General features: G+C 53.4%; 1 protein-coding gene across 1 annotated transcript; it reads left to right on the top strand.

Annotated features, from left to right (window-relative positions):
• Positions 1-189: 189 nt before the first annotated feature.
• On the top strand, positions 190-6,872 carry TGME49_260840 (hypothetical protein; the record flags this gene model as incomplete). The annotated part of the gene is made up of 5 exons (XM_018781251.1): positions 190-2,106; positions 2,978-3,394; positions 3,922-4,344; positions 4,913-5,026; positions 5,295-6,872. The coding sequence occupies 5 exons, from the start codon at positions 190-192 to the stop codon at positions 6,870-6,872; spliced, it is 4,449 nt and encodes a 1,482-aa protein (XP_018637086.1).
• Positions 6,873-12,204: the final 5,332 nt, after the last annotated feature.

Raw genomic sequence — 12,204 nt, forward strand, 5'->3', positions numbered from 1 at the left:
TTGCTTGCCTTCCAGTCTCGTCACAGCTCTTGCCTCTCGCCCAAGCTCGGCTGCGACCTGAGATCTCACAAACGACAGTGCATGCGCCGCTGCATGTCGTACGCGATCTGAGGGCAGAGAGGGTGGCCAACACAGTCTTGGAAGGTTTGAAAAGCTTCTTTTTCCTTCTTCTCTCCTCACTCCTCCAAGATGGTAACTTTTCTCTTGGGCGGAACGAGGGCCGTGAGGCCCGCAGACCCTCGCCCCTCTGCTTTTTCTGCTGGTCGATGTCTTTCTGGAACTCGCAGGCGAGAAGTCGCCTCTCAAAGAAGGGAAAAGCGCGGCGTCGCGGCGATCGTCTCGTCTGAGTCGCGCTCTTCTTCTCCTTCTCGTTTCTTCGCTACGTGCGATTCTTCTCGGAGCCCTACACTCCTCTCCTCGTCTTCTTCCTCGTTTTCTTCTCTCTCTTCTTCTACCTCGTCTTCTTCCTGGTCTTCTTCTCTCTCTTCTTCCTCGTCTTCTTCTCTCTCGACTTGTTCTTCTCTCTCGTCTTCTCCTTCTCTTCCTCTTCTCCACTCCGTTGTCAGTGGCTTTCGTCTCTGTTTGCTCGGCGTTCCCGTTGCGCCGTCGCCTCGCGTCCCCCTCCACGGCAGCTCCGGTGTCTGTGCAGCTCCCTGGGGTGTCTGTGCAGCTCGTTCGCCTGCGTTTTCTGCCACTGCACGTCGAAATCTGTTTTCGCAGCGGTCGGCGGGGCTGAAGATTCCGCGGCTTTCTCGGGTGTACACGATGACTCCACGGGAGCTGCGCAACGCCATCGCGGACTGCGCGCGCCGCCAGATCCGGATGAAGGAGCTCTGGGACGCCTTCCTGTACCGGGCCGTAGTTCTTCGAGCCGAGTTGAGGCCTGAACATATCGCGACGATTTTCCGGTCGCTCGCGACCGTGCAGAAGCCGGTGCTTTCCTTTGTCGACTACATGCTGGAAGACGTTCGCTTCCGTCTGCACATGTTTCGACTTCAGGACATTTCTCTTCTCCTCTCTGCGTTGGCGAGACTGGAGGTGCGTGACGACCTGCTTCTCCAGGCGCTTCTTCCCATCCTGCTCAAACGCATTTCTCCTGCATCGCCTCCGAAAGACTTTGCCCTCGTCATGCATGCGTTTGTTCGCATGCAGGGTCCTCAGATCGACCTCGTTGGCAGCCGCGTTGTCGCCTCGCTGGCTGGACGCGTGGAGACTCTCGAACAGCCTCAGACCATTGCGCTTCTCCTCTTTGCTTTCGCCGAGCATGCGAAGAAGCAGGTCCAGCGAGAGGCCCTCGAACGGGAAGTCGCGCGTGCGAGTGTCGAGGTGGAAACGGGTGAGAAACATGAAGGCTTCGCGGAGAAAGCGCAGAGGGAAGGCCAGGGAGACCGGTGCAGACTTGCAGACAACGAAGACAAAGGAGAGACACAGAGAGAGAGAGAGGGAGAGCGAGAGCGAGAGCAAGAGGAGGACCGGAGGATTCGAATTCCATTCAGGATGTTCATTGAGAGTCTCCTTGAACAAACGGGCAAGCAACTGCGGGGATTCAGAGCAAGGGACTGTGTACATACACTCGCGGCGGTCGCGAGCCTCGCTGAGTGTAACAGAAGAATTCGGGAAGAAGCGCTGCAGAGTGAAGAAGACGCTGCGTGCAGAGATGAAGAAAGAGAAAGGGAAGACGACTTCGAGGGAGGCGGCAAGCCACGGCCTGACAAAGGAGGAAGCGAGGCTTGGGATGTAGGATGTCTGCCGCCGTCGCTGCTCGAGGATGTCCTTTGGAGAGTCCATAAGCGACTACAGGAGGTGAAGTTCGAGTTGCAGAGCAGAGACGCCGTCCTCCTCTTCCGGGGTGTACATACACTCCAGGCCGAGTGCGGAGAGTTCACTGCGCAGAAGGAGGAGCTGATCAAACAGCCGAGACAGCTGGAGGCAGAGACCGCCTCGAGCGAAGTCTCCTCGGACTGGAAAGACAAGAAAAAGAGACGCCAGCCCCTCCTCGACCGACTCAAAAATCTCGTCGTTCGCGAAGTCACCCATCGCGCGGGAGATTTGGAAGCCATGGAGGCTCTCGAACTGCTGCGCATCCTCGCCTCAGAAAACCAGCAAGTGAGTATCGAAGACACCCAGAGGGGGAGAGAGAGAAGAAGGGGAGGAGGAGAAAAGAGAGAAGGAGAGGCAGAACGAGGGAGACGAAGTGAGGGGGGGAAGGCAGCGAGTGCGAAAGCGTGAGACAGATGGGAAGGGAGCAGGCGAAAGAAGAAGACATGGGGTGAAAGCACGAAGAGGAGACAAATCAGCATCGATGAGGAGTTAGAGCCTTTTTCTTTCAACTGAGAAGTGGTGGAGATGGTCCTTTTGTTTTCGAATGCTTGTGGCCCCATATGCGTCAGCGGTCTCCTCCGAGTCGTTTTTGTTGCAGTCGTCCGGTACTCGTGTTTCCTGCCCTTGTGTCTCTCTAGAGTTTCATGCGTTTTCAGTCTGTTTGTATTTTCGATGTTCTATCCAGTGTAGCCGTATATAGGTATGCATGCATCATTCCCCCTCAGCGGCATTCTATCCTCCCTGTTTCGTCTCTGTTAGCTACGGTAACAGTTGTGTTTGGAACGAGACTAATGTCGCTTCGCCTAGCGTTTGCAGGCTTTGTTTCTGTTCTCCCTTTGCGACCTCCAGTCTCTCGACAGAGACAGCAAGCGTCTCCAGTTCTTCCGTTTGTCAGGCTTCAGGCCGTTGTTCAGCCGCGTCACTGGCGCGGTTTGCAACCCTGGCTTCCGTGTTTCGGCGGCTTTCCTTCGTTTCCTCTCTCCATGCAAAACTTGCTTGCTTTCCATCCCGTTTGTTCTGGGCGTCTGGACCAAGAGTGTTCCGCTGTCCCGGTCGCTCTCCTCTTGGTGCCTGAGCTCCCTCTCGATCTTCTCCTCTGCGCATTTTGGCACCCTCGTCGTTTCCTTTTCTTGTACGTTTTCTGGATCTTCTGCAGTGCCACCCAGGCCTCGAGGCCGCACTTTGTGTTCGGCTCTCAGACGCGCTGGCAAGTTTTTCTTCGCCTTTCTACAAGCCGCCCGTCGAACTTCACAGGGCTCTGCACCAACTTTCAGACGTCTTTCTTCGCCTGTTCTCTGCTGCGAAGCCACACTTCCCCCCCTCCTTCTCCCCCGCTGCTTCTTCTTCTCCAGCGTTTTCGTCCAACTCTCCTCGCATTTCCCTCGCCTCGACACAAGCGTCGTGTGACGGGCAGTTGACGAACGCTCCTTCAGTTTCTTCCGAGACCGGGGAAGGCCCCGAATGCCTGCGACAGCCCGAATCAGTGGGGAGAAGCTATCGATTCGTCGGAGCCATCAGTGCGTGCTTCTTCAAGTTACTTCACAAACAGAGAGAGATGAAACTCACTCCCCAGGTGAGGAGACTGAGGCGGAAAAGGAGGATGTGGAGACGCGGAATTTGACGCAAGGTCAAAGAGATGTACACACACGGATCAAAGCGTTCCAGGACAGCACCGAAAGGACAGAACTGCCATAGACGCCTTGGTTGGCTGTGTCATGTGCAGTGGCCGAGATACGAGTTAAATGTTCTCAAAGGTAGATACAGCTGAATTTGAATATCCGTTTTCTCGGAGTGTCATCATCAACACGAGTAGTGGTCTCTCTGTGAGGAGGGAGAGATGAACAGAAATGAGCTTCCCTTAAGACCTGCGACGTCTTGTGCAACGAACTGGACGAGAGTACCGAAATGACGACATCTGTTTTCCTCCCAAGTCCACGACCTTGCCAGGTGTGCTTGTTTCTTCTTGTTTCAAGAAAAGCGCCTCTTTCTGCTCTCTTGGAGGACTCTTCTTTTCTCTTCTCTCTGTAGTCATCATGTTGGCGCCGCTGCGGTCGCGTTTATTCTTCCACTCTTTGTTCTTTTTCTCCTTCGCCTTCTCAGACTGCTGCGTCGGTCACTTGGGCTCTGGGAGTCTTTCACATTCGCGACCCTCACTGGGCGTCTACTCTCAAGCACCGCCGGGCCTCAGTTGTCTCTTGTTTCACCTCCCAGTGTCTCTTGCCATCGTCCTGCGACGCTTCGTCTTCTTCTTCTCCGTCTTCCTCGTTGTCTTCGTCTCTGTGTAAACCTTCCTTCTCGTCGTCTTCGCCGTCGCCTTCAAAGGACGACGCCTCTGACACTTCGTCTGCAGATGCTTCTCCTTTCTCGGTTGTCTCCGAGGAAGAGGACTCTCTGCATGCGTTCCTCAGCGGAGCGCAGACGCTCTCGAAGCTCGCAAATGGACTGGCCCTCCTGGGGATGGGCGACGTTGCAGACGAACTTGGCATTTTCCCTCTGCTCTCCACGGTGGAAACCTTTAGAGATGTGAGTGTGAGCACAAACCGGAGAACGTTTCCGTGGAAGGGTGGAGGGGAAAACAACTCTGGAAAAGAGAGAAGAGGGGAGGAACAGTTCGCAGAACGAAAGCACGAAGGAAGAGAACGGGACCTGGGCGGCCGTGAGAAGCGGAAGAAGCTGAGAAGAGGAACTGACGAGATGAAGAAAGAGCGCAGAGATCAAAGGTGGGGAGAGCTGGAAGATGAGGAGAAAAAGAAAGAGGGAAGGCCAATCAGATGTGACGAGGAAGGAAACTGAGAGCAAGGGAGAGACGAGGACAGGATGAACAAGAGAGCAGATGTGAAGAGCTCCTATGAGAGAACAAAGGGCAGGACAGGAGCAAGAGCATGGTTTTTGGAAGCGAAAAAAGTGCGATAGGCTAGAGGGAGGCAAATCTCACACAGAACTTGATGAAATCCGGTTCGACGCCTTTTCGCCGTTTCTTCAAGACATCAATCGTCTTCGTACGCCTTTTTTAGCGTAGGGCCTTCGGTATTTTTTTTCTGCTGTCCTCCACCACCACGAGCTGTTGTGCTGGAGTGTGCGACCTTTGCAGATCGAGTTGCCTCTGTCAATCCTCATGGCAGCTGCGATTTTCGATTTGACTCGAAGACCTGCGACTCTCGCCAATTCTCTCCTTCTCCCTGCAGCGCAGGCGATCTACGACCAGGTAGCAACGCTTTTCTGTCGAACATGGAGTGTATGTTTACACAACAACTGCAGACGCAGTTGCGTGACTTCTACATTGTAGAACTGTTCATCTTGAGTGGTGTGTGTCTTGGGAACAAACAGTGTGTGAGGTAGGCACGTAGTGTCGCTCCACTGGGGTGTGAATGGGGGAACCAGATGTTTGAAGGAGCTCTGGAACTCGTCTCGTATTTGACTTAGTTGAGCCGTTTTTCATGTTGGCTCTTCGTTTGCGATGTGTGACGCTTCAGCGAACGGCATTGCCGCCTTCGTATTATCCTTCTCTACGTTTTATTTCCATGTCGACACTGCCCTCGGCATGGCCTGCACCTCTTCAGAACTTCTATGCGAATCCCGGGGCTTCCGCGGCCGTCTCGCCTGCCGGCCCTCCGTCGGTGTCGAGTTGCCACTGGATTTCTCCGCATATAAGCCGAGTGGCGACTCACGACATGTTGCTGCGGACGGCGTTCATTCAGAGCGAGAAACTTAGGAAGAGCAGTCGCGGCCGGGGGGCGCTCGTTCACCAGAGTCAGCACTTTGATGCCGTCGTTGGTCGTTTCTTGAGCAAGTCGCGAGTCGCGTCTCTCTTGTACAAGCCGTGGGAAAGTGTGGTGTGGCCAGGAGAAGCGCATGCGATGCAGGGTGGAGAGTCTGGCGACTCTCAGCAAGACGCAGGGAGAAGCCGAACGCGTTTCCGCGAGGCTGCAGGCGACCCGGCAGCCGAGGAAGACAACGAGTGGGGGGACGAAGTGACGCATGAAGCAGAGACAGGCTCCGATGCAGACACAGGACAGGGCTCGGTGGAGGAAGAAGACTGTCTGGTCGTCTTCCCAGAGAGAGTGAGAAAGGAGTTGATGTCCTGGCGCGGCGTGGGCGTGTCATGCGAAGTCCCCGTAGGTCCTTTTCTCGTTCCTTTTGCTGTCGACCTCGTCAGTCTGGGCGCTCATCTGAAAAGGTTTCCTTTGAGTGCGGCAAAGGCTTCTCCGAGAGCGGAAGAAGAAGGTCAAGCAGAAGAAAATGAAGGAGCTCAAAGAGAAGAGAGAAGCGGACAGACGAAGGAGACGAAGGACGAGGTGAGAGCAACAGGCGATGGGGAGGAGGGCGGAGAAGAGGGAACGGGAACGGCAAAGGATGCGGCTGGGCTATCTGTCTTGAGAAGTGAGGAGAAGAATGCGTCGGCCGGGAAGGGAGAGACACTGGCAGTCTCGAGGAAAGAGTCCGAGCGTGGAGAGTCCTGTTGGACAGATCACAAGGATGCAGACGACTCAGGTGAGGACGGCGTAAGGACGAGTGAAGGAACTCTGAAGGAAAACGTTGCGCATGGAGAGGACAGCGGAGACGGAACAAGACCGAATCCCCGCACTCACGTCCTCCTCGATCTGCTGTGGAGAGACTTCGATTTTTACATGGAGCCTCACCACGCGTCGGTCCCGAGCTCGGCTCCGGCAGACGCTGCAGCGGCGTCGCATGCAGCAAATGAGAGGAATCCGGACAGCCACGAGCGAGATCTGTCTTCTCCACAGCGGCCGCCATTCCCCCGGAACAAGAGCCCGATGCTGTGTGCGGGGAAGTTCGCGGAACTCAATGCGTTGCGCAGACAGGGATGGCATGTAGCATGCATTAGCGAAACGACGTGGCTAGCTCTCGAAGAGAAGCAGCGAAGAGGCGAAGGAACACGAGAAGACATGAAACGCTACATTCTCTCCTGCATAGCCTCTCTGGGGAAACAGAAGGAGAAACGCTCTTCCGCGAGCGAGCGGGAAACAAGCGCAAACGAGGGAAACGGTGCAGAGACCACTGGATGCAAGAATCCCCCGCCGAAGCTGTAAGGCGAGGATTTCTCAAGCTTATTGTTGCCAGCTTCTTCGCCGCATATCGTAATTTCCACGTAGACGCTCTATCAAGAGAAGCGCAGTCGACACACAGACGCACAAGGTGGTTACGGTGCGAAATTTTTTTCCATCCACACTTCTTTCCGGTACTGTCGGATCAAGTCGCTACTTCAAAAATTTGTGGCCATGCGTCTTGGAAACATGGGATCGTGCGCTGGTTTCGTGAGTCACAGGCAACTCAAAAACGGTGTGCAATGGCTTCTGAGCGTTACAAGAGAGCAGACACACCTCGAATAACTCTGCCACTGAAAAGCCGCGGAGGAAATGTGCAAGTGTTTCATTCACTATTGCCGTCACACATTTGACCCCGTTCACGAGTGTGTGCGTATTCGTCATGATGAGTGCGTGTGCTCGCGTGCTGACAGATGTTGTTCTTGTCGGGTACGATCAAGACAACGCAGCAAAGCGTTTCCACTGTTATCGCACCCGTTTTTGTATCCGCACAGGAGTTCTCCCGTGTCACTGACCTCCTCACAGTCTCATCGTTTTGCCTTCCGTTGTCTGTCTACGAATACATTTGTTTTTTCTGAACACCCTACCTGACACCTCCCGCTGGCGAGCGTTTTCTCGTATTGAAGATGAATCGCCAAAGATGGGCTGAGAGGAAGACGCGGGCACGATCAGAGGTGCTACCCTCGACAGTAGTAAAAGGAAACATCTCTGGAGAACTAACATGACTGGCACGGGACAAGACACCTCAAGATGTCAAAGTGTGTTGAGAATCCAGGTTTGCAATACACAACTATGGCAGGAGAAAAGAATATTCACCGATGTCTGAGCTGTCATAATTATTAGATGGTAAATCATCTTACAGGCGCGTCTGCGGAGATTTATACACACGTGTAGCCTTCTTGGAATACGAGTTTTCTGGCATGTGGATGTCTAAGTGCTGGTACTATATTTAAGCAGCTTGGAGTTTTGGGAATTGTACGGTCTTTGCCGGGGTGGAGCACATTTCATGGAAGTTTGCCGAACAATTTCTCTTGCACTTTTTTGCTGTCTGTTTTCACCAGTCTTGCTTCGTCCGTGGAGGGGGTCCGAAAAACACATAAAAAAACCTTCATCGACACAAAAGTTATGTCAGTTGCAAAGATTGTCTAAACCGATGTATGAAGTCCCGACTCCGAATCTGACCACGAACTTCCTTCACATCCTGGGCAGGGGTACAAACAACATGTACGTCTGTGTTGTGCAGCTGCGGCACTGTGCCTGTCTTCTTAGTTCCACAGTCTTTGCATGGGTGTTTCAATTTTACTTTACACCATCGCAAGAAGGCATTGTCAGCTAGAACGGTGATGGCCTATCCTGAGTATTTGCAAAAGTCTTGCGACTGACGACAGCTTGCGCGAACAGACGCGAGGTCACTCTTCCCTCTTTGTGGCTGAGGTGAGAGTTTGGGGATTAGTTACTGAAAAATGGGGGAGTGCGTCTAGAATCCACGAAGAGAGCGAGATGCACATCTATTCAAATGTCAACCTTAAAAATGGGGTGTGCATTCCAAAGGAACGAACCTTTTTCTAAAGAAACTAGCTCGACGGTTGTAATCGTTGTGCATGGCAGCACGAGCACGCGGGCCGAGTATCCAGCCGCGGCTTCATCACAGAGAAGACCACAAAGCATCCCCACAGTCGATTAAACGTAAAAAGTTCTTTTTTAACCGCATTTAACTGGACAAAAATTGAGAAAGGACTCGAATGCCTCTAACCAGTGGTACGTCCAACGGCAGCCGATCGCTAAAAGTAACGTCAGGCGCCTGCGGTTTCGCCGTCGGCACTGGCGCCTTTGAGGCGGTCGCTTTCTGCAACGTTTGACCCGCATTCGTGAGCACTTTTTTCGGCGTCCGTGGAGCTTGTCGGCGGTGAACAGTCTGCCACGCTTTGTCGCGTTACAGTTTGCCTGCGAACGTCGTGCGGTACGGAGGTCGGGTGGTGACGGACGGCTGTGGTGTGTTTTTGCGTGCATTTCCTGCTGGGAGGTTTTTGTGCTGGTGCGGGCACAAGACCCGTCACACCCGAGCGAGACAGCTCAAAGCTGTAGGCCGAGAGGAAGGCCTCGGTCTTGTCGAATGTCACCTCCGTCGTCTGGCACACGCGGACAAGGCATGTTTTTGTGACTCAAACACTGTCGCGTTTATGTCTGGAACCGGCTCTGAGTGGTCATACGAGTTGCTGTGCCGGTGGATGTGAAGTTGTGAGAAGGTGTCTTGTGCCCTTTTGCGTTTTTCCATTCAAGAATGCGCTGTTGTGTCTGACGTGCTCAGAGTCTTACCTTGCGAAAACCTTTCGACTTTTCTTTCGGTGAGGACAGAGCGTCCAAGCCCGCATGATGCAGGTTTAAAGATTGTGCACAACAAGCGACGGCAGAGTTTAAGTAACCCGTTGCGTCATGTAGCTTCACTCTACGCTCAAAACACTACCAACATCCAAATTTCATCCCATTTTGTAATTGCCGTTTTCTCCCAGTGTGCCTCTCTGGACTTCTCGAACCAGGCTTCACGCCTTTCGGCTGAGACCAGTCCGTTTTCCGCTGCTCATCTACTTTTTGCCGAATCCTTTCCGCCGCTGGAGCGATGCTGGCTGCAGTGGCCGCTGCCATAAGGCCTGCTTCAACTCTGACTCTCTTTTTACGGTCGCTTTTTGCCAAAACCACAAGTTCTGCGTATGCGCCCGTTCCATGCTGAGTGAGCCTACCGTTGTCGAGAGCCAGTGGAGGCGCAGTCTCGCTTTCTCGAGATGCCGCCGTGGCCTCGATGGCTTGATAAGGAACAAAACGTATAGTCATTGTTTTTTATCATTCTCTGTTCCAGGCAATCTTGATTTCTCTGTTTTGTGTCTCCAACAGTGTGTGTAACCAGTTGCCATCCCTTTGTGACATCCGGAGTTACCTGTAATTGGAAAAGTGGCTCGTGCCTGGCCATCCAGGCCACTCGCTTTCGCAGGAAGGACGGAGTAAAGAAAGGGTTTCGGCTGCTACAGTGACGCGACATCAGCAGAATTTGAGGCTGTAATGATTGACGGCGAGTTACTGAGTACGGCATCCCATGTTGTCATCGCGCCTTCATCGTATCCCCTAAAATTTTTCTTTTGTTCAATATGACTGTCACCGTTTGCCGTCCTAGACAGTCAAGATGGCAAGCTCCCCGGACCCGTTAAAGGAAATATATGTCCTGTCTTACTGGACCTTTCATCTTGGAGGCATCTCGCTCTAGAACGTGCTCCAAGGGAGTTCAACGAAGCGTCTGACTGGTGCATGGACAAAAAAGGGCTGCCGGCTTTCAAACCGCGGCCTCTAGATCCAACGGCTTCGTGCACGACAGAGTTCTGCAAGGGCTCGTGTCATTGTACCATAGAAAAAAAGGCCAGTTTCGCCTCTATCGCAGAACCTGGCCCGCGGTGCCGTGATTTCACTTTCGGCCATATAGTATTGGCGACTATAATCGAGTTCGGCTTCTTTTTTCTGCACGATAAAGCGGACGGCTTCACCAGTTCAGTTCTGGTCAACCAGCGGCCTCTGGCAGAATACCCCAGGCACTTTACTTTCTGAACTGTCCGGCACAAATCAGATTGAATTACCAGATTTCAGCGTACGCGACAAGCGAGATTTCCCTGTCGACCCCCACACTCTTTGCACAAGAGCACTCTACCCGTTATACGCCAAAGGGTCGGTCTGAATGAGAGCTTTCAGGGAGCTCTGTTACGTCAGCTGTCATTGGAGTTCGACGAGACATGCTTCGAGCGGGCATTACCGACAAGGCAGGGCAGGTACTTCCGCCTGTAAGTGTGTGGAATAATCGCGGCTGTTGACCAAGCTTCCGATAGTCATACATAGGCATGCCTGGACTCTTCAAGGCTGTAGGCATCAACAAGTTCAAAAGTTTGGATTCACGGTGTTTCTAGTTTCCACAGTCGATCAACAAAACCCAGCAGCAACGGACGTGGGCACCACGAGTTCCGCTGTTCAGTTCGAGCCGCTTGCGCTCGCGAAAATCCAACCACCGACTTGCTGGTTTAAAAGCTTGAATGTTCCGTCACTAAGCTGGACGCACCAGCTTCACCCAAGGCGTTGACTTTTGCGGCGCTTTGCCGGCATGAGGCCTTCCGCATCGGTGTCTAGACGTACCCTGAGAGAGGACAGAGCCGTTCTCGTTAGACCGATGTCGAGTTCCACCGCGTCACTCCCCCTTTAGCGGTCCACTTTTCTTTGTTAGCAGCATGCTCCAAGTCATACTGGCAGTTCAGAGGTGACTGCCTAGTCTCACCATGACGAACAGGTCAGTGTCGGCCGATTTCTCGGCGGCCACACAAAAGCCTCTGCTCATTCCGCACAACAGTCAAGTCTCTGGGTCTCTCCCGCCTGCGGGCTTCCCTTTTTCTCAGTCTGGAAGATGTTGCCCCGGTGTCATTTCTTCCTCCCACGCATACGTCCCAACACAGAACTCGCAACACTTTTCCTTTTTGTCATTCCCGCCCGATCCAGCCCACCCCAATTCCCCAGCCTGGAGGTCGTTTCCCCCGTTTTGTCCGGAGCATGCGCCGTCCCTGTCGTTCTCTAGCAGCGGTGTCTTTCTCAGGCCTGACGCTTGTACATCTGCTGTTTCCAGCCTCACTCCCGCTCTTCCGTCTTCTCCGTTCCGACGCACACACTGCTCGCTACCCTTGCTTCTGTCCCCCTCCCACAAAAACTCAAGCAAACACTGTGGCGACAGTCGGGCCACCGTATCTCACTACGCCGACGAGATCGCTTGTATCCCTCCCGGTGCTTTAAAAACGTCTTCAAATCGAGGTCATCACTCCGAGTTCTCTTTGTCGTCGCCGTCAACTTGCTCTTCGGTCCCCGTGGAAAACTCAGAGCTATTCGGCCCACCTGCAGCTCAGAACGCCAGTCTCACGCCAGCGGCCACTCCGTTTGGCGAGACGCACACAACGCGCAATCCAACACATCCGTTCTTCCCACATGAGCCGCAGTCCTGGCTTTCTCCTTCGTTTCTACACTTGGACTCGTCATCCAGGAAAATGTGTCAAGAGGAAACATCTCCTTCCTCAGCCGGCAGTGGAACATGGAGAAGGGGTTCCTTAGAGTCCTCGTTGCGTCAATATGGAACTAGCGATGTTCTGAAGGATTCTGAAGACTCTTTGGAAAAGGAAACCCTCACCAGAGAGAGCTTCGGAATGAGTCCGTATTCAGACGCAAGTGTGAAGAGCAAGAGGCCTCCCGAAGCAAAAAACACAAATGCCCCCAGAGAGAGGCATTGTTGTCGTTGTTTCCTTGC

This window comes from Toxoplasma gondii, chromosome VIIb (genome assembly GCF_000006565.2).
Source record: "Toxoplasma gondii ME49 chromosome VIIb, whole genome shotgun sequence".
Lineage (NCBI taxonomy): Eukaryota > Apicomplexa > Conoidasida > Eucoccidiorida > Sarcocystidae > Toxoplasma > Toxoplasma gondii.